General features: G+C 45.0%; 2 protein-coding genes across 7 annotated transcripts; one reads left to right on the top strand and one right to left on the bottom strand.

Moving 5' to 3' along the window:
• Positions 1-721: 721 nt before the first annotated feature.
• On the bottom strand, positions 722-8674 carry ATP5F1C (ATP synthase F1 subunit gamma). Of its 3 annotated transcripts, XM_061468591.1 has the most exons (10): positions 8550-8674; positions 7815-7849; positions 6748-6879; positions 5265-5469; positions 4924-5067; positions 4508-4572; positions 3725-3880; positions 2676-2772; positions 1368-1409; positions 722-856 (listed from the first exon to the last, which is right to left on the bottom strand). In XM_061468591.1, exons 1-9 carry the CDS (start codon positions 8591-8593, stop codon positions 1403-1405), a joined length of 885 nt encoding a protein of 294 aa, XP_061324575.1. In that variant the 5' UTR covers positions 8594-8674; the 3' UTR covers positions 722-856; positions 1368-1402. The 3 variants fall into 3 exon arrangements, with proteins under 3 accessions (XP_061324575.1, XP_061324576.1, XP_061324577.1); XM_061468592.1 differs by lacking the exon at positions 1368-1409; XM_061468593.1 differs by lacking the exons at positions 722-856; positions 1368-1409 and having other exon boundaries at positions 2672-2772.
• Positions 8675-8713: 39 nt separating this feature from the next.
• On the top strand, positions 8714-26072 carry KIN (Kin17 DNA and RNA binding protein). 4 transcript variants are annotated; one of them, XM_061468588.1, is made up of 13 exons: positions 8714-8851; positions 11729-11823; positions 12528-12571; positions 12730-12852; positions 14503-14684; positions 16061-16109; positions 16417-16474; positions 19943-20063; positions 20531-20581; positions 21249-21317; positions 22336-22435; positions 24335-24435; positions 25805-26072. In XM_061468588.1, the coding sequence occupies exons 1-13, from the start codon at positions 8738-8740 to the stop codon at positions 25865-25867; spliced, it is 1170 nt and encodes a 389-aa protein (XP_061324572.1). In that variant the 5' UTR covers positions 8714-8737; the 3' UTR covers positions 25868-26072. The 4 variants fall into 4 exon arrangements, with proteins under 4 accessions (XP_061324572.1, XP_061324571.1, XP_061324574.1 ...); XM_061468587.1 differs by having other exon boundaries at positions 19940-20063; XM_061468590.1 differs by lacking the exon at positions 11729-11823 and having other exon boundaries at positions 8739-8851; positions 19940-20063.
• Positions 26073-27737: the final 1665 nt, after the last annotated feature.

Genomic DNA, 27737 nt, shown 5'->3' with positions numbered 1-27737 from the left:
AGCAACCTGCTCTAGTAGAAAGTGTCCCAGGGGGTTGGGACTGGATGAACTTTAAGGTCCCTGCCAACTCAAAAGAGCCTGTGACTCCATAAATGTACCACAGAGGCAGGTGTAAGCAGTCACCTCCTTCCTCAGGCTGCTACTGGACAAAGCTGGACTTCAGTCAGCTGGTCTAGAAACCAAACAGTTAAGTGCTGAACTTGGTTAATGAGTTTCCTTAGAGGCAACTTGTTGGCTTAACAAAGTGATGTCTTGGTGATACCCTGCAGCATTTGCACACTTGAATAAGGGAAACAGTACGAGTATCCTGGGGTGGGATTCAGGGAAATGAGAGGCTGTTCTGGAGGATATATATTCTAAACAAACACTGAGATGACTCATAGCATCAGATCTGTTCACTTGAGAATACGAACATCTACAAATGGTAGTAATGTGGTATCAAAACGAGAGAGAAACACCAGTGTTCCAACTGCATGATGCAGAGGTTATTCCCGTCTCCTCCAGCACACAATATTATGTGCATAACAAACCAACACTTAGAAGCACAAGGTGAAGGAGGGTGAGCAGTACTCTTCCAAAGAAACACCCACTTACATGTTTTACATGCCAGGTACATTACAAAATACAGAGCACAGCCTTTAGAAATGAAGTTTCAATGCACACCTCCATCAAAACCAGACTTAGACACCAAGAGTGTTTGCTCCACGAACAGCCAAGAGGATTTTGTCTCATGTAGGTGGTTTATTGTAAGAATTTACAGATTTCTGGCTTTCCCATTTCTTCACAAAAGAAGAGCAGTTTCATTACCACAGACATGGGCAGGTTAAACCATATGCTCAGAAAAGCTCTTCTTCACCTGTAAGGAAAGTGGAAGCAAATTAAACTCCTTCCATTTATTCAATCACTTAATACTTTTATCGTCTCCAATCTGAATACTTCATTAATATTCTTTCCACCTTCCCCCAATTCTTTATCTACTCAATTTTTCCCTTAAGTTTTACATTTGGAATATGCTTATTTTAACTTCAGAAAACTGTTCAGATTTTTATATACAGACATTTTTAAGTCATTGCATCCTGTCAGACCACTATTAAAACATTAAAAAAAGTAACTGAAAACTAACCAGAAAGAAATAAAACCAGCACAGAAAATCCTGTCAAATGGTTTAATATCATGGAAGCGTATTGCTTAAGATTACTGATGCTTCAGTACTTCTTGTTCAGAGTCAAAGAGGCAGCAGGAGCTTTCCCAGCTCTTTGGGAAGAGAAGTTTGGCTGACCAACACAACACCGCTGAATTCCAGCCTCCTCATTTGACTTGGGGATTTTCTGTGCTGATCTAAACCACAGTCTATTTTGTCACTTTACCTCTTGGATTTGGCTGAACCGCTTTGTTTTTCCGATTAATCCCTGGTTATGGTATTATGAGAGAAAACAGAACAAGCAGGTTAGGAAGCAACTCATGCAAATTCAGGCAAAATGATACATTTATGACCACAAATGTATTGTGAGGAGCACAATACAGCAGCTAACTGCTGCATGGTCAGTATTCCATGGTAGGTATTCCAGGCATTTTGTAAACAGGCAGGGCATTAACACATCTATTTGCACCTAAATACAGCACAGATTAACTCTAAGATGTCATACACATTGGACAGATGTGGTTACAAGGTGCGGGCCAAGCCCACACATTTGTAACCTGCAGTACACACAGTCACAAAGCTTCTCTCAGGGAAATAAGCAAAATACTGAGCTTAAAAGTATAAAATACACATTTTGTAGCAAGAGACTCTTGAATTCCCTCCTTCTTCCAATCCCACCCCTAAACTCACTGCTTTTGAACACTGCCACAGGCTGACTGAGCTAAAATGCAAAGTTTCAGTCACACACGTTGTTCTCCCCCACCCAACTCTGCTGGGCTGCCTGGGAAAAGTAGGAAAAGTCCAGGTAGAGGGGGAAATTCACTGGGAGCCAAAAAGGAGGAACAAACACTGGCTGGAGCACCTCCTGTATGAAGACAGGCTGAGAAAGTTGGGGCTGTTCAGCCTGGAGAAGATAAGTTGCATGGAGACCTCATAGCAGCCTTCCAGTATCTGAAGGGGGGCTACAAGGATGCTGCAGAAGGACTCTTCATCAGGGAGCGACAGGACAAGAGGTGATGGGTTCAAACTGAAACAGTGGAAGTTCAGGTTGGATACAAGGACAAAGCTCTTTACTGTGAGGGTAGTGAGGCACTGGCAAAGGCTGCCCGAAGAAGTCGTAAATGCTCCATCCCTGGCAGTGTTCAAGGCCAGGTTGGACAGAGCTTTTGGGTGATAGGATCTAGTGTAAGATGTCTCTGCCTATGGCAGAAGGGTTGGAACTGGATGATCTTAAGGTCCTTTCCAACCCTTGGAACCCAATTGTATGATTTTATGTTCAAACAAGGGTGTGTGTTGAGGCTAAAGATCTACCAGTGTTTTAAACTTAATCTGGCCAAACCAGGCCTGCCAAACTTCACACTTGTTAGTAGAACTGCACAAGCTAGAAAACTCAAGACTCATGCCATGGATTGCCTTCCCTTCAGTGTTACGACCTGCATGCCCTAACCTTCCCTGTTCACCTGCCTGAAGCAGGACACACACACATTCCATGATGTTGCAACCACTCCTGTTTTACGTTTCCACAGGTACTCACAGAGCAGCAGCACCAGAGATGATCTCAATAAGCTCCTTGGTAATGACGGCTTGGCGGGTACGGTTGAAAGTCAAGGTCAGTTTGTCAATCATTTCAGCTAGGAAAAATCAAGATTGGGATTTAAGGATGCAGTAACTATTTAAATACAGATAGGGAGAAGGTGTATGAAGTAGTCTTATAAAGCCATGAAGGCAGTGAAGAGGCTTACTGCACTTTTCATTTTTTCTCCTATAGATAACACTCAATTTAGAAACTTGGCAATTTGGCTTGAAACATCAGAGTTAAACATCTGAAGAATATCCGATGGATAGTAAACACCATGGTATGACACAGCTTATTTTAACATAAGCATGCATTATTTGCCTTTAAATTAGATTTTACTGTCAATTAACTACATTGGGATTTCCTTCAAGTTACTGTGGCTTTGGCAAAAGGAAACAGATCTTTCTGAAGTGTTATTTCTGCATTTGTTTTTCTTGTAAACGCAGGAGATATCACCTCTCTGTCAAGATAAGGCTGTCAGCAGAGAGCCACACATACAGTTCCAGACAGCCCAACTGCTCATCACACCAGCTCCGCTTGGTCATGAGTGTCCTTCAGGCAACACTGCCCTTCTTAAAGCTGAAATCTTCTCACAGCATGCCACATTAAAAGCTGTCTCCCACTAATACCAAATGCATACACCATGCTGCACCCGGCCTGGACACCTTCCAAGGAATACTTGTGAGAAGGACACAGAGCTGTTGGAGCAAGTCTAGAGGAAGCCATGAGGATGATCAGGGGCTGGAGCACCTCCCGTATGGAGACAGGCTGAGAACATTGGCACTGTTCAGTCTGGAGAAGAGAAGCCCTGTGAAGAGCTCAGAGCAGCCTTCCAGCATCTGAAGGGGGCCTACAAGGATGCTGGCTCCAAGACTGACTCAAAATGGAACTGAGAGAAGAAACCAGCTAGTTTCTTACTATTTTGTACACAAAGAATTATACAAAAGGAGGTCAGTACTCTCATGCCAAACTACTGAAGTCGTGGGAGACCCATAGTGTGGACTTACAAGCATTCTTGCTAGCGTTGTCCATAGCAGTCATCCTAGCACTCTGCTCGCTGGTGGTGGATTCTTTCAGTGAGTAGTAGAGAATATTTGCTAGTGTAAATTCCTGGTAGTTTCTCAACACATCAGCATCAATATCATCATAGATACTTAGGCTTTCTGTAAAATAGGAAAGAGCAGATTGAAAGCAAGCTGAGATACACTACTTCTAGCAAAACAATACAACACCATGCAAAAGGCTGCTAGGCCAGCCTGCTTCTCTACTTCAGGCAATCCAGAGGGATTTTCTCCACACATTCTGTGTACTTTCATATTCTCTTTGCTATTAAAATTTTTGTTAAGTTTTTTATGTGGTTTAATTTAGCTTAATACTCAGAAAATCAGATTCTGACCAAGGCCAAATACATGACTGACACATTATGTTTAATCTTCCCATGTAGTGCTGCAGAAACATTTTGGGGTGTTTTTACTGAGTTAGTGCAAAGTCACTACAGTGCTGAAAACACTGGAACCGACAGAGTTCTGCATATGCACAATTCTTGCTTGAGAAAGAATCTCAAACCAAGATTAGTACAACCTTTCATTTTAACCTCACAGCACCTTGGTAAGTCAGCTCTGGGCTGCCAAGATAATACAATTTGTTCAATTTATACTACATGCATAATTAATACTATATCCATTACACACACCTATTATTAATACCAATTATTAATATCATATTCCCATGTTCAGAGTACTCTCTCTGTGATTTATCACTTAACTGCTGGTTTCTAGTTCACTACTTACCAGAACCAGCAACTGTTTCAAAGGAGAAGATTGGTTTTTCATCGGTCTTGTAGGAGATGACAGACCTGGATAAAAACAGCATCTTCAGTTCAACTGATCCTAAATGGAGAGCTTAAAATCGAATCAGGAGAGGCAGCTTCTGCACCCCCAGTTCCACAAAGTTCTGTGATAATCCTGATGAAGAGATCTCAGAAACAACATTGATATAACATGCTGACTGTAAATGTAATGTAAAAAGAGAATTCCGCTCCCAGCTCTCACAAAACAACAACCAACAGCTCTTCACACACAAAAAGCACTCACTCAAGAAATAAACATGACAAGTCAGCCAGTTTTCATATTACTTCATCAGGCCAATGTGCTCTTTGAAGCCTTCTACCCAATTTTTTTCCAGTGCAGTCCCAATTTAATCTTACCTGAACCGATTGTAGATGACTGAGCCCTCATCAAATTCATAGCCAGAGTTTAACAGCTCCAATGCAATGGCTGAGGCATCTCCAAAGCTTGGAGGTCTCCGTCCCACCTCTTTGAATGTCAGCAGGAAGTAATTGCCATGTGTCCTGCAGGAACATCAGATCTGTCTTAGAAGCAAGTGGATGCTCTAATGTACAACATGTGGTAGCAAGATTTACTTCCATTAAATACAATCTCCTCAATGCCACACAGCTTTCTAAGAAGTCTTGACATTTCTACCACAGAATACAAATAAAACCACCAAACCAAACTCTTTTGGGGGTTTGGGACCCATCCTTTTTACCTCTGAAGGAGGCCTCTGATCTTGTCACCAACTCCAACCACCATAACTTCTTTTCCTGCGTTTGAGAGGTTGGTAATCTCATTCTTCAAGGTTTTAGCAATAGATGTATGGATAGCACCACACAGGCCTCGGTCAGAGGACACACCAATAAGGAGGTGCTTCTTCTTGTCCTCAGGTGCCTTTATTTCTGCTTTCTCATAGAGAGCTAGAAAAGAAAAGATGGTTAAGTTTTTAAGGGTGCCAAGAAGCAAACAGGTCACAGCAAAACACCTCTGAATTATTCTAATTAAAACCATTTCTAAAGGGGCTCCAAATCTCAGTCAGATGAATTTTATCTCCCTCACATTCATTCAGGTTTGCACATGACCTGACCAGAGGTGACAGTTCAAAACCAGCCATGTTTCTGACTGGGTACCACACAACCCACGTCATGACTTAGTTAAGGTCACTGTGTTGAGACCAGTGCATCAGAAGCATGTGCAGACCCGGAGTTCAGAAGCAAGCCAGATATTCTGAGCTGTGGTGCTCTAATAAGTGACAAAACCAACCATGCAACCACCCAAAGTTAAAAACATAATCAGAAATCATCATGATTTGGGGATGAGTTAATAATGCTTGGAGGAGAGTGGCTGGAGAGCTGCTTGGTGGAAAAGGCCCTGGGGGTGCTGACTGACAGAGTTGAACATGAGCAGCTTGTGCCCAGGCAGTCAAGAAGGCCAATGGCATCCTGGCCTGTATCAGCAGTAGTATGGCCAACAACAGGGACTGTGCCCCTGTACTGGGCACTGGCGAGGCTGCACCTTGAATCCTGTGTTCAGTTCTGGGCCCCTCACTACTAGAGGGGCATTGAGGTGCTGGAGCGGAGGCAGAGAAGGGCAATGGAGCTGGTGCAAGGCCTGGAGCACAAGTGTAATCAGGAAGGGCTGAGGGACCTGGCAGGTTGGGGTTTAGTCTGGAGAAGAGAAGGCTCAGGGGGACCTTATCACTCTCCACAATTATGTGCAAGGAGGAAGGAGTCAGGAGGAATCTGGTCTCTCCTCCCAAGGAACAAGGGATGGGACAAGAGGAAACGGCCTCAAGCTGCACCAGGGCAGGTTTAGATGGAGCTGAGGAACAATTCCTGCCCCAGAGGGTGCTCAGCCATTGGAACAGGCTGCCCAGGGCAGGGCTGCAGGCACCATCCCTGCAAGTGTTCACACCCCGTGGAGACGAGGCCTCAGTGCCATGGGTTAGTGGTGGCCTTGGCAGCGCTGGGGAACGGTTGGACTGGATGAGCTTAAACGGTTGATTCTATGATTCTGTGAAGTTCACATTAGAACTCTAAAAAATCACTTTCTGTTAACTACTTATAAGGAATGCTCAGGGTGGCCTAGAGATGCAAACCCTTTTGGGAAAAAACTACTGAAAGGTTAAAAGTCTAGGCCTTTCATCACCCCCATGAAAACCTTTTTCTTCTGCTCCCATAGCACCAGTCTTCTCTCACCCAGTGCTCCCATTCCATAGATCCTGGCAGGCTTCAGCTCCCTCTCAGCTCTTGCATATTTTGCTGCAGAAACCATCTTCATGGACTTTGTAATTTTCTGAATGTTCTTGATAGACTTCAAACGCCTGGTAACTACAAGGTTAAGAGTTGAAGGTCATGGGCTATACTTATACTGGGTATAAGGACATCATAGCCAAGCAATCAAATGCTAGCAATCGCCATTCAAAAGTATCTGGCCACGTTCCCCATAGAAGAAAAAGTAAATAAACAATGCACAAATAAACCTCAATAAAGACCTTAGTATTTACAGTAAGAAAGCTGTAAGAGAGTCATCTGGCTAACCCAAATGCATCTTTACAATGGATATGTTTTTCCTCCAGAGATAAGTGTCATTTAATAGTTATCCCAACATAAAATCTATTTGCTGTTCTCTTTCCTTCCACTTCTACCTGTTTCACAAATGTATCATTTGAGGAGCACTGTCATCTTTTTCCCAGATGACAAGGACAGGAAACAAACAAGCAAGACGCCATAGTATGAAGATTCGGAATAAACTTCCTCCTCTGCTTAGACTGTGGCAAAATGACACTCACAGAAATACTGATGCAGAAAAGAAAGCAAAACAGGTGTTCTACTGACAAGCACAATTCCAAGGCAATATCCCTGTAAAAGAACCTATGAAGAATAGCTAAATGAAGTATTATCCCATTCAGTCAACCTTTTTTTCCCTCCAAATGCTGCTTAAAAGGCCAAGCAAATAAACATAACAAACATTAATTCTTAAAGGTGACCAAAATGCGGTTTAGCACAGGGGACAAAGTTATTTTGTGAACGAAAAGGTTTGCTTGTGTAAAACTATACTGTTTGCTGAAATGTCACTTCAGTCACTGCTAAAACCTTTTAGAGCAATGCCTTTTCTGAAGGACATTTGCTCAATACCAGACATGCTCATGAATCAACATTATGGTGTATCACAATGAATTTATTCAACAGATAACTTGTATTTTAACTTCCGGCTTTCCTGCAACACTTCCCCTCTCTCAGAAGCAAACAAAACCAGTACTCACTGTCTTTCAGAGTTGCCATATTCCTGACTTGGCCCCTGAAAATGAATAGGGGAGATATTAGGATAGTTCACTGGTCCTGCAGCAAACCAACCCCTGCCAAGGGCAGCGGCCTTCCAGAGGGATGAAACCTTTAGAGCTACTGCTTCTTAGAAAGCATCTATGGCAGTGACAAGCTGCTCTATACCGTGCATTGCACACATGGCTTCCATCCTTCTCCTCACCTTCTACATCATTTCGTGCATTACTACTGCCTCAAGCACAGTGTAAACGAGGGCCAGCCAACAGGGCATCAAAAGGGTACATGAACTGGGTTTATTAACGATTAAAACGAAGCAGAGACGGATGCAGCATTTCCCGACAGAAGCAGGGTCTCCTTGCACACCCCGTCACACACGGCGCCGTCCTTTCACCCTTCCTGCCCCCCACACATCCCCTTTCCCTGCCATCTCCCGCCTCCCCTCGCCCCACCGGCAGAGCTGCGGCTGGGCACGGGCACGGGCACGGCTCCGTCCCCCGCAGGCCACTGGGGAGCCCGTTCGCCCTCACCCTCACCGCCACCGCTCCTCCCGCCACACCGGAGCCCACAGACACCTCAGGGGCAACCCCGCCGCCCCCGGCCGAGGGAAGCCTCACCCCCCAAGGCCGCTCCGCCGCCGCTACCACCGCTACAACCACTACCGGGACGCACCGCACGTCCCCACAAAGCCCTTCGCACCCCGCCTCCCCTCCCGTTACCATTGCGGCTGGTAAAGCGCGACCGCAGCCCCGCGGGCGAACATGGCGGCGCCTTCCCCACAGCCCCGATGAAGGTCAGCGGCCGCGCAGCCGCGCCGGGAGGGGGCGGTAAGTGCTTCCGGGGCCGCCGCTTCCGGCGGGGCCGGTACCGGGCCGGTGCCGTCCGAGGGGTTGTGTCGGTTTCCGCCATGGGGAAGTCGGATTTCCTCAGCCCCAAGGCCATCGCCAACCGCATCAAGTCCAAGGGGCTGCAGAAGCTGCGCTGGTACTGCCAGATGTGCCAGAAGCAGTGCCGCGATGAGGTGAGCCCGCCCCGGTGGCGGTGGCAGCTGGGCCTGTGGTGGCGGAGAGCGGCGGGCCCCGGTCCTTCACGGGGTCTGGCGGCTCTGTGCGGGGGGGAATGGGGGCTTTGACCGGCTTGTAGGGGATCTTTGTGGGGGGTGGGTGTCCTGCAGATAAACAGCGGCTCGGATCTCCTCGGCTGGGGTTCTCAGACCCCTTGCGGGGGCTACCAACTGCCGTGTAAGTGTCCCTAGTGCTGTTGAGGGTGGCACGGGGGGGCTGGGATCGCTCTTGTAAGGGTCCCTAATTCTTCTGTAGGGGATGCGATTGCCTTAGGGGTATGGGAGCTCGTAGCCGCTTTGTGTGTTTCCCAGTTCCCTCGCCAGGGGGATACAGGCTGGCTCAGCTTCCTCATGGACGTGTCCGCGGTTGCCTTGCGGGGGCTCTGATTCCATCTGTGCGGTGTTGAGACTTGGAGGGAACATCCTGGTTTCATTGCTGGAACTGACTGGCCTGACTCTCTTTAGGGGAGCACTGGAGAGGGTCCTTATTCTCTTCTGGAGGTCCCCGTTCTCTTCTGGGGGTCCCCAGTGCCTTTTGTATGGATCATGGTCCCCTCGGGGGCAGGTTGGTGGAAGCTGGAGGGTTTCTAATTGCTGGTTGTAGGTGGATTGGTCCGGTTGGATCCCAGATCTCCCATGGGAGAAACCCTCATCCACTTTGGAGAAAGTGTGTTGACCCTGGTCCACATTTAGGGACATTCAGGACATGGAACTGTTGGAACAAGTCCAGAGGAGGCCACGAAGATGCTCAGGGGCTGGAGCACCTCCTGTATGAAGACAGGCTGAGAAAGTTGGGGCTGTGCAGCCTGGAGAAGAGAAGGCTGCGTGGAGACCTCATAGCAGCTTCCAGTATCTGAAGGGGGCCTATAGGGATGCTGGGGAGGGACTCTTCATTAGGGACTGTAGTGACAGGACAAGGGGTAACGGGTTCAAACTGAAACAGGGGAAGTTTAGATTGGATATAAGGAAGAAGTTCTTTCCTGTGAGGGTGGTGAGGCACTGGAATGGGTTGCCCAGGGAGGTTGTGAATGCTCCATCCCTGGCAGTGTTCAAGGTCAGGTTGGACAGAGCCTTGGGTGCCATGGTTTAGTGTGAGGTGTCCCTGCCCATGGCAGGGAGGTTGGAACTGGATGATCTTAAGGTCCTTTCCAATCCTAACTATTCTATGATTCAGTCCCCTGCAGACTGATCAGCCCAGGGTTGGGGGGGAGCAAAGGGTGGCCCTAAACTCCTTGGAGGGGTGATTTCATCATACACGCATTGAGAGGTTGATAGGGTTAAGAGTTAAGTGGCTTCCATCTGCCTTAGAGGGGAGTTGAGGGTAGCTGTGATCTACCTTGGGGACAGGGTGAGTGCAGTGACATGCCCAAGGGAATGGACATCTGAAGCACTATGAGGGTTCTTCATAGAATGGTTTGCATCGGAAGGGACCTTAAAGCTCATCCAGCTCCAACCCCTGCCACGGGCAGGGACCCCTTTCACTGGAGCAGCTTGCTCCAAGCCCCTGTGTCCAACCTGGCCTTGAACACTGCCAGGGATGGGGCAGCCACAGCTTCTCTGGGCACCCTGTGCCAGCGCCTCAGCACCCTCACAGGGAAGAGCTTCTGCCTTTTATCTAATATAAATCTACCTTTTTTCAGTTTAAACTCATTCCCCCAGTCCTGTCAGTACTTACTCTTATAAAAAGCCCCTCTCCAGCATTCTTCTAGGCTCCTTCAAGTACTGAAAGGCCACAATAAGGTCTCCCTGAGCCTTCTCTTCTCCAGGCTGAGTGAGCCCAGCTCTCAGCCTGCCTCCAGAGCAGAACTGCTCCAGCTCTCTAATCAGCTCCTTCGGACCTGTGCCAACAGGACCATGTCTTTTTTGTACAGGTGACTCCATTCAGGTCTTCCATCTTTCTCTTTTCCATCTTCTCTCTTTCTTCTGTTGTAAAGAGTTGCTTTTCCTCTGAAGCTTCCCCCTCATGTTTTTGCTTGTCTGTTTACTTGGACCCAGATGCCTATGGGATGTGAGTGTCCTTCCTGATTTCCACCAGAGTTGTGCTCCAAAAGTACCTCCACTTTAGGTAACTGTGCTTTTAGTGAATAGCCTCTGGAATGAGACTTAGAGAAATAAATCATCTTGTGCATAATTGTATTGTTCTCCAGCTGTTTTTGCCCCCTCTTCTTTTCACTGAAGAACCTCAGATTCTGTTCTCTTCCCAGTGACTATGAGCAAAAAAGCTTCACTGTTCTATGACCAGATCTTTTTGTAAGATGGGGCAGGGCTCCCATGGAATGAAATTTGCTGTGGATTTAATCATATTATAATGAAAGAACATTAAATCAGACAAAAAAAGGATGCAGCCAAAGTCCTATGTCTGGGTGGTTTTTGGTGAGCTCTGATGACTTCAACCCTTTGCCAGAGGTGGTCAGACTGCCACAGTCCCTTGAGTGGCCCCAGGACACCATCCTCTACTTGCACACATTTGGTGGTAGTGTTGGTCAGGTAGGGAGCCAACAAACATATGGAGTGCTCTTGCACAAGTGCCTGAATGGGTCCCAGGTGGACCTCGAAGGTGCAGTGGTCTATTTCATTCCACAAGAAATGAGGAGAACTGCTGGAATGTCCTGTCTCGTAACCTCTCTCATTCTTGTCTGGAGTCTCTTGGCCTTGGGAGGAGTTTGGTTCTGGCTTGCCTGGTCAGAAGGAACACCCACCCCATCATAGGCTCTGTTCTGTGTGTAGCCTCCAAGGAATTTTGCTTGCAAAGCTTTATTTTAAGTACTGGTCAGCTGTGTGTGAGTATTGCAAATCGAGACAAAACCGGCCAATTTTTTTGTTTTTATTTTATAGAATGGCTTCAAATGTCACTGCATGTCTGAGTCCCACCAGAGGCAGTTGCTGCTGGCTTCTGAAAATCCTCAGCAGTTCATGGATTACTTTTCTGAGTAAGTGCTGTATATCCGTACCCAGATCTTCATTGCTGTATCAGATCTGCACAGCCACACTGCTAAGGCCTGGGCATGTCCCACTGAAGACACTTTATTTTGATGTCACCCTTCTGTCCCAGCAAGGTGACTGCCCCCGCATGAGTTACAAAGAGCTAAAAGAGCCATTAGAGAGAGATAACAAGTGAGTAGTGTGACTGACATCCCAGTTTCCCCCAGTCCTTTGTCCAGGTGACCAACAGGACAGCTGGGTTGACTGGAGCTGTCTTCAGCACGAGTCTGAAATGAGGCTTTATTCTCAAGCCCTTGAATGAGCAGCAGGATGAGTGATCAACCTGCCTCATCTGCCACTGCTGCCCTTTGTGTTTTGTGTCAGTCAGCCTGGGGAGAGAACTGGTAATGAAACACCAGCAATTAGTGGGAAGTGTTTAGATTTCCTTCCTTCCATTTTATCCCTTTGAAAGGCTGTTACCCTTTTGAAGATTTAACTTGTATGTGCACGTACCACGTTGTGTTTCTTTGTGCATACACACTGCATTTAATGCTGCTTTGCTGAAAAAGGGAAGTGAGTGGCTGAGCTTCATCATGCTCAGTTCAAAAGAATGCTCATGTTTATACTGCAGATCTTTATTTGGGAATGACAATAGAAAAATGCTTTGTAATTGTTAAACTTTTACTAAAATACTTTCTTTTTATCCCTAAAGGGAATTCCGAAATGATTTCCTCGAGCTGCTCCGGAGGAGATTTGGTAAATATTGTCCTGGTTGCTTACTTGATCTTTTTCTAATGTCTTTTATTGGTTCAGTGCAAGAGTTTTGGTTGCTTTATTGCTTTATCCTAAATTCCACACTTAGATTTAATAACAACCACCACAGCAACAATAATAACAATAATTCTGTATTTCAGGAACAAAGAGAGTCCACAATAATATTGTGTACAATGAATATATCAGCCATAGAGAACACATCCACATGAATGCCACACAGTGGGAGACTCTGACTGATTTCACTAAGTGGCTGGGGAGGGAAGGTAAGTGCAGTTGCTTACTTGGGAAGTGAGCAATTTGCTGATAATTGATCAGTAAATGTTTAGGTTAATTCTTCTATTTCCTTTTCCTTTCTTTCCTTCCTTTCCTGTATATATGCATATATATTTATATATAGATATCCAAACACATTTCTGTGCTAACCATTAAGAATTTGCTTATGTAAAATGCCAGCAGTCTGTGATAAATGCATCAGTCTTGAACCTTTCCTCATTTCATCTATTGTCTATATTTACTGGAGGGAATTGCTCCATCCTAAATCAACTTCCAACAGTTGCCATTTAAAATTAACAACTATCATAGAACATTTCTTATGACTTACAGAATCCCTCCATGTTTAAGGTGAAGAGAACCAACAGTCATTTTCATACCTGCCTTAATGAAAGGGTTAAAGCTTGAGATCTGCAGTTTTGTGGTCAGTGGGAGGAAGAGATATTAAATGGCACTGTGGTATGACAGCAAGTTTACTTTGGCACTGATTGCCTCTGTCCTACAGGATACATTCATGAGTCATACAGTGTTTGGAAAGTCACTCAAGCCTGAGTTAGTAACAATAACGAAGCGTAGTAATGTTTCCTTTAGTATGATGCTATTAGTGTGTATTGTTTATATATGTTAGATTTCTGTTTTCTTCCTTGTTAAAACAGTGGGAAGGAAACATTTTCTTCAATGAGGAAGTATTGAAAAACACTCCATCCACTCTGTGCTCTGGCCTGTTTCCAAATAGAACTGGCTAGCTGAAGGGCTGGAATCCCAGGCTGGAAGGGCCCTCAGGGATCATCTGGTCTGACCTTTCTAGGCAAAGCATGACCTAGACTAGATGTCCCAGCACCCTGTCCAGCTGAATCTTTAAAGTGTCCAGTGCTGGGGAATACACTACTTTCCTGGGGAGATTATTGCATCATCTCTTTGGCCCTTTCCTGGACCCTGTCCAGCCTGGTCACAGCTTTTTTGCACAGTGGGGAGCAAAACTGCACAAGTATTCCATGTGTGGCCTGATAGGCACTGAGTAGATTGGAACAACGACATCTTTATCTCTGCTGGTGATGCCCTTGTTGATGCTCCCAGCATCCTGCTGACTTTCTTTGCCACAGCAGTGGACTGTTCACTCATATTGAGCTTGTGTCCCCCAGGACCCCAGCTCCCTTTCCACAGAGCTGCTCTTCAGCTGGACAGATCCCAGCCTGTGTTGCATTCCTGGATAGTGTTTTCCCAGGTGCAAGACCTTACATCTGTCCTGTTGAACTTCATAAAGTTCTTGTTAGAGCATTCTTTCAGCCTACCAAGGTCTTCCTACAGCGGGTGATCTCCCTTCCAAAGTGTCCACTTCACCATTCACTTTGGTACCATCTGCAAACTTTGTCAGGTTCATTTGATCCCATCGTCCAGGTCATTTATGGTGACATTGACCCATGGGGGCCCCCACTAGGGGCAGATCACCGGAGCTACTCACCACCACCCTTTGGTGTGGGCTGTCAGTCAGTTTCATCAGGTCAGTAAGGGGTGCATTGTCTCTGGTGAAGTATCTGCATTGTTGTAATGAACATCAGCTGTGAAAATGATCTTGATTCTTTCTTTGTCTCTTGCTTGCTTTTGTTAGTACTAATCTTACTTTATCTTACGTTGACTTTTAGGTCTTTGCAAGGTGGATGAGACTCCAAAAGGCTGGTATATCCAGTATATTGATAGGGACCCAGAGACTATTCGCAGGCAACAAGAGCAAGAGAGGAAGAAGAAACAGGACCTTGATGATGAAGAAAAAACTGCAAAATTCATTGAACAGCAAGTTAGAAGAGGTTTGGAGGGGAAAGAAGTGGTGAGTAAAATTGTGTGTCTGTCAGCCTTCAGCTGAAAACTCCTCTTGGTTAATTTAATGGTGATTTATGCTCCTGGGATCCTGGCATTCTTACTTCCTTTGTAGTCAGTTAGAAGGTGGTGAGTAAGCTTTAGGTTACAAAGTCATCACCAGTTCAAGATGAGGAGCAGTGGGCATATTTGGCTGCATTGCTGTTCTTTCCTAAGCCACAAGGAATATTTTTCTCCTTCTGATAGCAGCCTTGACTAACTTGTTTCTGTTAAAATTGCACCTTAGTGTATTTCTTTGACTAACCAACTTGCTGGTGGTTTTTACAGCTGATGAACAGCAAGGTCCTCTGGAATCACAGTTTCAGAAATAAAAGGAAGCAGAAGTTTCAGGTCCTTTTAGATTTGATGTGATTTTGAAATCTGTTAGAATTCTATCCTGTGGCCCTAGTGTCTGATCCTGGCCATTTTGGACTTTGATTTAGACCATCTTCTTGCATATTTGAATCAGCACATCCATTCGGTTACGTTCTGAATTTTCTGCTCTACAGTAATCTTGGATTATAACCTGCTCTGGAAGAAAACTGGACCTGGCTTGCTTTAGTATTAAAGGAATAATAACTACTGCTCTTCCAGTGATTAGGGATTTAAAAGTCACTCTTGAATTTAAGAAGGGAGAGTAAACAATACAGTAACCAGTGTGTTATGTATTCATTTATGGTATTTCACAGCTTTTAGGGCTGCAAATAACAAGTACCATGTACAGTGGGGAGGCTGAGAGAAATAACTAGGGAGATCTGGAATAATCGAGTCCACATAGTGAAAAGTTTCCCTTTGATAGTGCTGATGTGGTATTTGGGATCTATTGGGTGTCATTCCACGACTTCCATACAAGTTGTTGCCTGGAGCTGGAACCTCCCATTTGATCCTGACTATTGATAGGTACATTTAAATGCTGTTGTAAACAATTATCTTTTTCTTAATTTCAAACTAATTGAAATTTAAATGGTCTGAGCCTTCAGTGCTAAAAATTGGGAAAGATTCCAGAATTTCCTTCTTGGAGTTCTCAGTCTGTCCAGGAACCGTTCTGATCATGCTGATTCCAATGGGGCAAACTGCTGCAGTAAGGCCACTTTCATGCTGGAATCCAGCAAGCTTAGATAGCTTCTTTGCAGAGAGTGTTAATCAGAGAAGTTTGCACAGGAACCTGTGATGAGATAATGTTCCAGTTTATAATCTCCTGTGAATCAAGACAGGTTGAATATTGCACGTACTTGTCATAATCTCACAGTATGTAAAACTGAGCTAATCAATCATCACCACTAAATGATACCCCAGCTCAGCTTTCTGCTTGACTCTTGAAATGTGTTTTGTGGTTTATTTTGGCAGGAGAAGCCAGTCTATACTGAACTGAACAGAGAAAACGATGAAGAAAAAGGTAAGCAGGTTTTGAGCTATGCCATTTTCTAGAAGCTACTGAAGCTGATCTTGTGATTAAAGCAAGATGAGCACTGGAGCCTGCTCATAAAGTAGCTTGAGATCTGTTCTAAAGAGCACTGGAATATGGAAATACAGAGTATTCGCTCTTCTAAAGTGTAAAGTAATTTATTTTAAAAGCTGAACTAAAATGGGTAAATGTTTTCAAATTGCTCATCTTTTCCATTTGCAGATTTTTATAACTGTAACATCCTTCAATGCAGTTATTTTTAAAGATAGAAATAGAGTAATTTCTTTTTATTTTGTAGTTGCATTTAATTTAAACAAAGGAGCAAGTACTTCAATAGCTGCATCTTCTAAAACAAGGTGAGAAAAGTATTTAAGGGCAACCCTTTGTTGCAAAGCACTTACATGACAATGATATTTGTATGGGCAGGAAGGGGTTTCTTGTCCTGAAATACTTGGAATTTAATCTCTCATCCTGTCATGTTATTCAGGAGGGGTACAAGGTGACTTCATGGTTTCTTTTGTATTTAAAATGGGTAAATGGGTATATCTTAAACGTGTGCTATGAGGAGCTTTCTTGAATTCACTGTGGTTCATGGCAGATGCCTGTGAAGTATTAGGTAGTTATTGAAAACGCTGTTATGTGAAAGGGTGGATAAGGGATCCAGTCAAAGCGCTTGAAGTGAATGCCATCTAGTCCCAGCTGCCTTTTATGAATGGGTATTCATGACTTGTTAATTTTGGTTCCTAAGAGGGCTGATTGCCTTGTCTAATTGGAGGCAATATTCTTTCTGATCATCACTTAAGAAGCTGAATCTCCCTGATGTAAATCTTTCTACAGCTCATGAATTTAATTGCCTTCATATAACCACAAACAATGCAGGACAAAAGGGATCAATAATACAAACAATACTGACTTAGAGCAGTCTGTGAAGCTATTTAATGAGCAGTACATCTTTTCTTGTGAGGCAATACTGCAATTAAATGTATTGCAGGTAAAAAGAAAGCTTTCCTCTCCCCACAAGCTCAGCTCTTAGATAAGGCATCTGATGGGAGATACGCCACGGAGAAAATGAGACAATAAAGTAGTTCCTTGCAATACTAGATACAGATTTCAGGCTTTGAGGAAAACTTACAAATTATCCCTGAGCATTGATTTGTGCTTAAGATGAATCTGAAACTTAAGTCAGCCACTCGCTTGAATAGTTTTGGTGAGGAATACTTAAGGTGCTTGCTAAAATTTGGCTGAAAGTGAAATCATATATCAAGTAGTCTTAATTTTTTCATAGCATATGAGAGATACTTGACTGTAAACTTCATAATGGTAACATGGAAGCAAAATCAGGATATGTACTTTAGTAAAGTGACTGGTCAGTGTGTCACTGGTGATGCAGGCATCACTTCAGAGTCATGTATGGAAACTACTTCCCAGTGTCATTCTAAAGGTTGTTCTGCAGCTGTTGACTGTTACTGAGGATCAGTTGAGTGCAACCTGGTGGCCAGTACTCCAGCACAGTGTACAGAAGGAATTCCTGGCTTCCCAGCTCCCAGCACAAGCTACAGAAACCTGGCACTTGTATTTCTTGGGCAGGGTGCAGAAATAGCACCAGGAGATGGTAGGTAGTGGATGGGGGAGTGTTGAGGGCATGGGGATACTGGTAGTTGGGTACAGAAGTGAAGTTGGAGCCTCCTGAGAAGAGGATTGAGAGTGCAGGTGCCTCCCCATAAACATCCGTGTGTCTGACATGAAGATAGAAGTCACCGATGCTGCTGTGGGCACAGCTTCCAATGCTGACTGCCCTTGAGCAAACGGGGAGTCCTGGGCTTACTTTTTTTCCCCTCAAGAATTTATATCCTCAAATCCCTACTTAACTCAGTGGACAAGTAAGATTGAGATTCCTAGTTGAGGAATGAGCAAAAAGCTACTATCAAGGTCACAGACTTCTGTCTGCAGTACTGCAAGTGTACCAGTGTACAGTCCTGTCCATATATTGATGATGTTCCACTGTATGCAGTTAGGATCTCTCCAGCTGTATAATCCCAGGGCAAGATCCTTCAAAATGTGATTTGCTTTAATGGTTAGGACCTTGCCTGTAATTTCCCAGGTAGATGTATGTGGTCTGGCCAGTTTCTACCAGTTGCTCTCATGTTGGTATGGGGTTTTTAACATAAATAGTTATTTTTCTCCCTTTGTTTGCTTTCTCAGGCAACACATTTGAGAACAGTTTTAGCCTCTACACCTTCACTGTGCTGTATAAAGAGGCCTGGATGGTGCTGCCCTTCCCTCTGCATTCCCCTGATCCACTGAACATCCCTTGTGCTTGTTCCAGTTTCAGCTAATCTTGAACAAGGGAGCTGATTGAATTCCTGTATGCTGCAAATGAAATGTCTTATACAGGACACTAACGCTTGTCTGTCTTGGTGCTTCCTGGGATTGCACTTTACTCTTTCATGGCTGGTTCACACTGGTAGCTGTCATCTGTGATGGTAGCCAGACCCCTTGCTGCCTTTTTTGCTCTTAAACAGCTCCCAGTAGATAGAAGGGAATCAGAGTAAACTTTTCCAAAGCATATGAGCTTGCATAATGTGCTGTGGATTTTGTGGGGTTTAAAGCATGCTTTTCAAGATAAACCAGTCCCTTCTGGTGTCCAGTTCTTTTTTTGTGTCCTCCATATCAGTAACACCTCCTGAGAGTGTTGGTGGTCTCACCCTCTTTGTCCCAGGGTCCTTAATGAATATATTAAATAAGATTTGGTTTAGCTTTAGCACCCAAGAATCTCTTAGTAACCTCACAGCAAGATGCATTTGCTTCTTAAATATAGGCACAGCAGTTGTGTTTTAATCATATGTCACCCTTGATGGGATGTTATTTTAAGTACTTGCTATTGGAGTTTTGATTTAATGTGCTATTTCTTTTAGAACTCTTTTGTGGAGATTATCCAGACTTCCTCTGAAATACAATTTTTCCCTCTATCTTGCTTCTGCTGCCATTTCTGTATCTTTATTCCCATTACATGTCTTCCCTTTGCTAATACATCCAACATGCTCACCACAAGCAGAACATGCTGTTTGTTGTAAGGCCATGTTAACTATTACCTTCCTGTCAAACTGAGCAGCCTCCATCTTTCTTGGTGAGAGAACACCTACATTTTTTTATCTGCATTCAAATGTCTTTTATAAAAATAGCTCAACTCAGGCTGCCTTCAGGCAGTTCTTACTTCACCCAGATGTTCCCTGATCTCTGATATGGACCTTTTTGTGCTGATGGCTCTTTTCTTCCATAACTTACAGGCTGTTTGCCTATTGAACTTGATGGTGAAGGTGGTGTTTATTTGCTGGGTGTGGAGTCCTTTTCTACAGGTTCCCGTGCGTTCTCTCCCATTGCTGGATAGGTTAAGTATCTGTATGGAAGGAGTTCTAGATGTCTACCATGTTTGAGAGTTGCTTTGTCCAGGTGGCTTTTCCAAAGCCACAGGTTTATCCTTTCAAATTTGAAAACCTTATTTGCAGACCTGATTTTGCCTTCTCCATTGAGCTCAAGCTCCCGACCAACTCTTTGCTTTTGCACCGGTGGATCAGTAGGTTTTCATGCTGCTGGACTGCTAGCAGCAGACATCAGTGGACACAGAGCGTACATCTCAAGGAGATAATTTCTAGCTGTCAAATGCAGTCCTAGAGAAGGAGGCATGCAGGGTCTGGAAGGTGACTTGCACAACTGAAGTTAAATAGATCAGCAGGCCTTTTTGCACAACCACTTCTTCAGATGCATCTTGGTAGAGGAAGCAATGTAAGATCTGCTGTGAAAACACCATCTTACTGTTCCAACAGTGGCCTTGGACCGAATGCACTGAAGATGGTGGAAGGGGCAGTTAAAAGGAAAGAATCAGCTCATAGCTCTGGTCAGTCCAAAGAGAAAAAGAAGAAATCTGCACTGGATGAGATTATGGAGGTAATAATCGTGCAGGATCTGTGTCTTTGTAACCCTGTGCCTATGGCAATGTCCACTGTACCTTTGAAGTGCCCTCAGACCTTCAGTTCAGGAGGAATTCAGACTGTTGTATCTTATCAGGCAAAATGATTTCACTTCCTCACTAAAACTGCTTTCTGCTGCTCATCTGTGCCTATTCCCCAGATGACTGAGATGTTGGAAGTAAAGGAATACAGATTTTGGAAGAAAATATCTAGAAACACTTGACAAACCCCAGATATAAATCTCCATCATTTTATCGTGGATTCCTGGATTTCATCAGGTTGATTTTTATGCAGCAAGCACACACTGACTTGTGACTTACCCTTATTTAGTTTGTTGGGGTTTTTTTATTCCCCACTTGATGTGGGCCTGGAGAATTGGTTCAGCTTTTCAAAGCATGGGAAAGCTGCAGTGAAAGTAAATGGTGAATATTTATTGTTCTGTAGCTTGAAGAGGAGAAGAAAAGAACAGCTCGAAGAGACTACTGGTTACAGCCTGTAAGTGCCTTAAAATTATTATTGTACCAAATAGAACCACTTCTGCATCTCTAAAACCTCTTGATTTGTGTAAAGATCCAAAGGTGGATTCCAAACTGAATTAACTCTTATTTTCCAAGCTGACAAATGTGCAGTATTACAGTATGTCTCCTGGTTGAGCACTGTCTGCAGTCTGAAGCATTGTATGCCTGATCTCAGATGGGGTGGCATTCTCTGATTAAAGAGTTGGTACTGTGAGTCTCTAAAGATCATGTTTAAATCATGATATTACTCACAGCCCTCTTCTTTCTACCTGAGAGTTGACTTGCACAGAGGTGCAGAAGTCACATCAGCCTTTTGAGAGACCTCATCTCAGCTTCTACTTATTGACTGGGCATCTAGATCAAGAAGTCCTGTCCTTGACCCACTGTTACAGTAACTGTCATGTTATAGCCTGAATTCAAGTGTACCTGTAGTTAAGAAATAGAAAAGTCTTGAGATGCTACTTTGAGGCAATAATTTGAGCATAAAGATCTGTTCCTGAAAGCAGAGTCTTTACTGTCATTGCTTCCTGTGCTGTGCAGTCTGTGGTTGGAGTCAGAGTGACCTTAATGTGCCATTAGTTGAGAGTGCGTAGGTTTTTGTGTGTTCTGGCATTATTTATTTTTCTGCCTTTCAACTCTTCCAGGAAATCGTTGTAAAAATTGTAACAAAAAAGCTTGGAGAGAAGTATCACAGGAAGAAGGCAGTTGTTAAGGTAAATTGAAAGCATGTGGTGTTGGGTTGGTTTTTCTGGTATCTGATCTAAAGTCTTGTTGCATTATGCAAGTTGTTCAGCCTCAAGTCACCACTGAAAGGGGCTGAAACATCCCCTTAACTCTATCAGGACTTAACCTGGGCAGGGACTGAAGCTCTGAATTGGTTGAATGTCATTTACTCAGTTATCCTTTCTCAAGCACTGTTTTGTCCTGCATAGTTTGTCCCTATTAACGCACCCATCTTGGAGAGCAGTCTCTTTGCCAATGTGATATGACCAAGAGCAGTGCAATTGCATTTTAAGCTGAGACTTTGCCCTGGCATTTAAGCTGCCTTTGAACAAGATTTCATTTGCATACAAAATCTGGAGGCTGAGCCTTGCCCTGTAGTTCAGAAGCGCTTTCTTCAGCCACTGCCAGTGAAATGGTGTTGTACCAGGTAGTCCAAGGCTCAACAGCCTCTGGCAAGACAACCAAAGACAACACCCAGATGTGTTTTGAATGAACAGGAGTGTACAGAGCTCAAAATCACAGCTGAATATCTGAATATGAGAAGTGGAACATGGTTTGTGCTAAGGACGAAGATGTTCAGTAACATTTTGCCTCACTGAGAGGCAGCATCCTACTTGTCACTGTGTGGCCTCCAGCCAGTTGGCCAGAGGCTATCTGAGGGGGAAAAGAAGCCCCTAATTTACACCCTATCTTTGAGAGAACAGACAAGAGAGCTGACCTTAAGGCTGGTAAAACCTTTAGAAAAGAAGGTACCTAAATAGTGGTCAATTAGAACAGTTCACTGCTGTTCTAGAGGAGCCCTTTTAATGTAGCCTTAACTTCAGAGTGAGGCCAGTCAGTGATTCATGAAAGCTGGATGCCCTCAGGAGAGCTCACAAGTCCTTGCTGCTTGTGAAAACATTGAAGTGCAGACTCCTGGTCCTGAGTTTGTTAATATTGAAACATAAATGTAGAGTCCTGTTGGTTTGGGGACTTCTTTTTCTGATTTGCCTCTGCCTTTCACAACAGGAAGTGATTGACAAATATACAGCGGTTGTGAAGATGATTGATTCTGGAGACAAACTGAAGCTTGATCAGACACATCTAGAAACTGTCATACCAGCACCAGGTACAGTGTTTTGTTCAGTTTTCAGCTTAGACGTCACTGCAAAACTTCCGTTTCCATTCTTTTAAACTGTAATTCATCCACTTGAAAGGGCTGTAACCTTTACTATGGAGCCAGGCTGAGAGAGCTGGGCTGGTTCAGCCTGGAGAAGAGAAGGCTCCAGAGAGACATTAGAGCAGCTCCCAGTGCCTAAAGGGGCCAATAAGAAACCTGGAGATGGGCTATGGACAAGGGCCTGTAGGGACAGGACAAGGGGAATGGCTTTAAACTGCCAGAGGGGAGATTTAGGCCTAGATATAAGGATGAAATCTTGACTATGAGAGTGGTGAAACATTGGCACAGGGTGCCCAGAGAAGCTGTGGCTGCCCCATTCCTGGCAGTGTTCAAGGCCAGGTTGAATGGGGCTTGAAGCAAGCTGCTCTAATGGAAGGTGTCCACTAGGCCACACAAGGGTTGGAACTTGATGAGCTTTAAAGGTCCCTTCCAACCCAAACTGTAATTCTGTGAAGAGCCACCTGGCTCTTGGTACAACATTTCATAAGCTACTTTGATCATTTACCTCACTTAGAGTATTGTGAACAGTTCTGGTGTCCTCAGCATAAAAAGGACATGGAACTATTGGAACAAGTCCAGAGGAGGCCACGAGGATGATCAGGGACTGGAGCACCTCCTGTATGAAGACAGGCTGAGGAAGTTGGGGCTGTTCAGCCTGGAGAAGAGAAGGCTGCGTGGAGACCTCAGAGCAGCTTCCAGTATCTGAAGGGGGCCTATAGGGATGCTGGGGAGGGACTCTTCATTAGGGACTGTAGTGACAGGACAAGGGGTAACGGGTTAAAACTTAAACAGGGGACGTTTAGATTGGATATAAGGAAGAAGTTCTTTCCTGTGAGGGTGGTGAGGCACTGGAATGGGTTGCCCAGGGAGGTTGTGAATGCTTCGTCCCTGGCAGTGTTCAGGGCCAGGTTGGACAGAGCCTTGGGTGAGATGGTTTAGTGTGAGGTGTCCCTGCCCATGGCAGGGGGGTTAGAACTTGGTGATCTTAAGGTCCTTTCCAACCCTAACTATTCTGTGATTCTATATCCTCTGGTTACTTTCTAGGGAATTATTACTGTGCTTCTGCTTTGAGCCTTCACAGGCCCATCGCTAAGAGTTAGATGATCTTCTGAGAAGACAGAAGTGTTTTAGGAATGAGCTCATTTGATGAGATGAAAGCATCTCTCTTCAGCTGCCAGGAAGCATCCCTGGGAGCCCTACAGAGCCCTTGGGTCATATTCAGCCTGTATCATCCTTCCAGAGTCATGCCTCAAATAGCTGTGGGTGCTTGGCAAAGCTTACCTCATCTCCTCTTTGGTTCACTGGCATTGCTTTGCCTGGTACACACTAACATTTGTGTACAGCACCTGAGCAGTATTTCAGGGAACAGTCCAGGTAGCAGTAAGCAGAACACTGTCAGCATATGGGGAAACAGGACATAGGATTTGGGGATTCGCAGATCTTGCAGCAGACCTGCTGCATTCTGCATGTGTGCAGCTGGTGAAAAGCTGGTCGATGGTGTCAAAGTGAGTGTTCTTTAACATAGTGGTACCTGTAGGGGAGCTCTGCCCACCCTTGCACTAGGATTGATGCCCTGATGGAGCTCCCTGGGTGAAGCAGAAGGCAAAAAGGCAACAGTGAGCTCTTAGCACAAGGAATGGGACACGGGCCTGCTGTACTTTCAGTGGCTTCTGCCCAGTGTAGAATGGAGCAGTAAATCAAGGTGTGCTCAAGACAAAGCTTAGGGTGCTGCTTGTTGGAGCTTCTGGGAGAAACCATCTCTCCCTCAGCTGTCAGTAGAGTTGAACACAGCTCTATCCAAAGAAGTTGTGCACACTGTTGTGCAACTCTTTCTGTTTTTCCTTTCAGGCAAGAAAGTGATGGTCTTAAATGGTGGCTACAGGGGAAACGAAGGCATCTTGGAATCTATCAATGAAAAGAGGTTTTCAGCTACAATAGTCATTGACTCTGTAAGTATCAAACACTGCAGGATCTTGTTTGTGTAGAGCACTTTTCATCTATACCTTTGGAAAGCTTTCCCAAAGAACTGTGGTATCATTAGTCCTGTCTTACAGGTGGGATTTATGCTGTGGTCACCCCCAACCTGTCCCCCACCAGTAAGAAAACAGCCACATAATTCCCCATTGCAGACTAAAGCTGTGCTCTTTGCCTTTAAAAGTGATGCCAGAATGCTGAATTTAGCAAGTTTGGAACTTAGAAAATACTCTGCCAGTCTCTTTTATGTTTATTTTGAACAGGACTGTTGAACTGTTTTGTGGGAAGGGAAAAATGTGAGACATGCAAGGAGGTGACTTCTGCCTTTTCCAGACTGAACGTGGGGCTTTATGTGCTTATTTGGAGTCTTGCTCATGGTTAACAATTATGGTTGGGGTTTTCTGGGTTTGGGGTTTATTTTATGTATTGCTTTTCTCTGGGCTAAAATTCCCCGTTGGTGTCATGGCTGTGTGGCTGCTGCTTTGTTCTCTGCAAAGCCAAGCTTGAAACTCTTTAAATTCAAGGCTAGGTTGGACACAGGGGCTTGGAGCAAGCTGCTCAAGTGGAAGGGGTCCCTGCCTGTGGCAGGGGGCTGGAACTGGAGGAGCTTTAGGGTCCCTTCCAACCCAAACCAGTCTGGGATTCTATGACTGATACAGCAGAGAGGTTATTGGTTTAAAGTCAAGATTCATACACAAAGCTTGTAGTAGAGAGACCTTGTTAGGATCCCATTCAGCAGAAATTCAGCTGCTGTTGGAGTCTGGAGCATTTGCTTGAGAAGAGACTGGAAAGCCACAGAAGGAGCTTTGGCTGGAGCTAAGGACCATGCTAATGTTGGTTTTTGAAGGCAAGGGTAGTTTCTGTCTAGCTCTGATGTCTGTAGGTGTTCATATTTCCCTTTCCTGAATGAACTCTGAGCCTATACATTAAAAATGGGTGAAACTACCCCTGGAAACAGCAGATACTGACTATAGGGTGACCAGGATTTTTGTATTCAAAATTACGTCTTTTACTACTTAGAAATCCATAACTCAATCGTAGAATCCATAACTCAATCAGCTGCTTGTATTTGCCCCAGAATTGCAAGGCCTTTAACACAAACAGTGTCCTGAAAGTGAAAAGATTCCTGTGACAGTGTTTGAGGCCCTGTCTCATTTTATGGTCAGCTGGAAAATAGTGGAACAGAAAGTACTTTGTGAGCAAATCCAAGACCTGCACGTTTTGGGATGCAGTTTGCTGCACATCCCCTGTACAGCCTCCATCATGGAGCTATAGATGGCTTTTGGACAGAGCTCTGAAACAGAAAAGTCTATTTTGATCCTATTTCTTCTGCCTTGTTCTCAGGGCCCTTTAAAAGGCCGCCGGGTTGAAGACATCCTGTATGAAGACATCTCCAAACTCGCCTGAGTTGCTTATCGTGGATCACAGAAGATTTTTGGTTCCCCAAACCATCTTTCTGGCATCTTGCAGCAGACACAAGACTCTACCATGTCAGGGTTTTAACTGTGTGTGTGTGTATGTATTTATAATGTATATAGAAATTAACCACAAACAAACTGGATTTATTTAAAGACCACTATGGATTTGTTACATAAAATGCTTGTGGAGATCTGATCAGTGGAAATATTTCACCTGATTCTCTATCGAAGTTACAATACTGGGTTCAATTTCCTTACAGATGGCTGTAAGTGAAGTATTCTGTAAGTGGAGCATTTTACTCACTGAAGTGTGGTAGCAGAGAGGCAGAATTACCTACAAATAGCTGCTTGAGGCACATAGTGCGTGTTGGGGCCAGGTTTAACAGCACACACTCCTCAATCTGCAGCCAAGTTCTGGCTGGGAACAAGGGGAGGGATTAAGTGAATAGCAGGAAGGGAATAGTGATTATTCCCCTGGATGTTGTAGGAATGGTCTGGTTTATTGAGTGCTGTCACCAGCTTGTTTTTGGTTGCACACTGGTGTTGGTAGAATGCAAGTCACCCCTTCTCCGTTGTGTTTGCCAGTAATAGTAATATGCAGTTTATCCTCATATGGACTCAAGTGTGGGTGCTGCTTGTGGGGTTTCTGTGTGCCAGCCAAGGTGTATGTGGATACAGACTGGTGATTGCTGGTTTGGTTTTCCAGAGCCTTTTCCTTTGTCACGTTTCCACTCTTGCTCTGCTCCGTGAGTATCATCACTCACTAAAGGATGTAACAGGGGCTTTTGTTATTTTTTAAAAAACGTCACATTTTGTACAATGTTTAATTTCTGAACATGGTCAGGAATAAACAGAAACCTTTCCTAGGGCAGCGTGGTTCTTATCAGTGTTTTGAGGGGCCTGTTGAGCACAGTGAAGTGCCTGGCTGGCCACTGCCTTGTTTGTGAAGGAGTCATAGAACCACAGAGCAGTTTGGGTCAGAAGGGACCTTAAAGCTCCTCCAGCTTCAACCCCTGCCACGGGCAGGGACCCCTTCCACTGGAGCAGCTTGCTCCAAGCCCCTGTGTCCAACCTGCCCTTGAACACTGCCAGGGATGGGGCAGCCACAGCTTCTCTGGGCACCCTGTGCCAGCGCCTCAGCACCCTCACAGGGAAGAGCTTCTGCCTAAGAGCTCATCTCAGTCTCCCCTCGGGCAGGTTCAAGCCATTCCCCTTGGCCTGTCCCTACATCCCTTGTCCCAAGCCCCTCTCCAGCTTTCCTGCAGCCCCTTCAGGCACTGGAGCTGCTCTCAGGTCTCCCCTTAAGGAGCCTTCTCTTCTCCAGGCTGCCCCAGCCCAGCTCTCTCAGCCTGGCTCCAGAGCAGAGCTGCTCCAGCCCTCGCAGCATCTCCATGGCCTCCTCTGGCCTCACTCCAACAGCTCCACGTCCCTCCCGTGCTGCTGCCCCAGAGCTGGATCAGGACTGCAGGGGAGCTCTCCCCAGAGCACAGCAGAGGGGCAGGATCCCCTCCCTGAGCTGCTGCTCACACTCTGGGGGTGCAGCCCAGCACACGGGGGGGTTCTGGGCTCAAGCACACACTGAAGCTGGCTCATGTTCAGTTTCTCATCAACCAACACCCCCAAGTCCTTCTCCACAGGGCTGCTGTTGTTCCAAGGATGTTTCTCACCACAGGGTAACCCATTCTTAATGACAGGAGACTCCTCACCGTGCTCATTGCAGGGCCCGTGTTCCTTTTCTGTTGATTTTCCTTCACACCTAATGCACATCCTCCTTTTTGCCCAGCCCAGCAGTGTATGTACTTAGGTTCTCCCAGCAGTCTGAACGAGCAGAGGTGTTCTAAAGTACTAAATCAGGTCCT

Source organism: Pezoporus flaviventris, unplaced genomic scaffold, assembly GCF_033815535.1.
Source record: "Pezoporus flaviventris isolate CSIRO_AGI_PZ_B2104156 unplaced genomic scaffold, CSIRO_AGI_Pfla_v1 ptg000049l, whole genome shotgun sequence".
Taxonomy (NCBI): Eukaryota; Metazoa; Chordata; class Aves; order Psittaciformes; family Psittacidae; genus Pezoporus; species Pezoporus flaviventris.
Note: the sequence above shows the minus strand (reverse complement) of the source record. Positions and strands in the feature narration are given on the sequence as shown.

Excerpts from the sequence above, each read along its gene's own strand:
- ATP5F1C (XM_061468591.1), bottom strand. The coding sequence starts at position 8,593 with ATGTTCGCCCGCGGGGCTGCGGTCGCGCTTTACCAGCCGCAATG. Across the intron at positions 7,850-8,549 it reads GCGCTTTACCAGCCGCAATG|GGGCCAAGTCAGGAATATGG; the intron begins GTAACGGGAGGG and ends ATTCATTTTCAG. Across the intron at positions 5,470-6,747 it reads CTATGGAATGGGAGCACTGG|CTCTCTATGAGAAAGCAGAA; the intron begins GTGAGAGAAGAC and ends TTTCTTTTCTAG.
- KIN (XM_061468587.1), top strand. The coding sequence starts at position 8,738 with ATGGGGAAGTCGGATTTCCTCAGCCCCAAGGCCATCGCCAACCGCATC. Across the intron at positions 8,852-11,728 it reads AGAAGCAGTGCCGCGATGAG|AATGGCTTCAAATGTCACTG; the intron begins GTGAGCCCGCCC and ends TTTATTTTATAG. Across the intron at positions 20,064-20,530 it reads CACTGGATGAGATTATGGAG|CTTGAAGAGGAGAAGAAAAG; the intron begins GTAATAATCGTG and ends ATTGTTCTGTAG.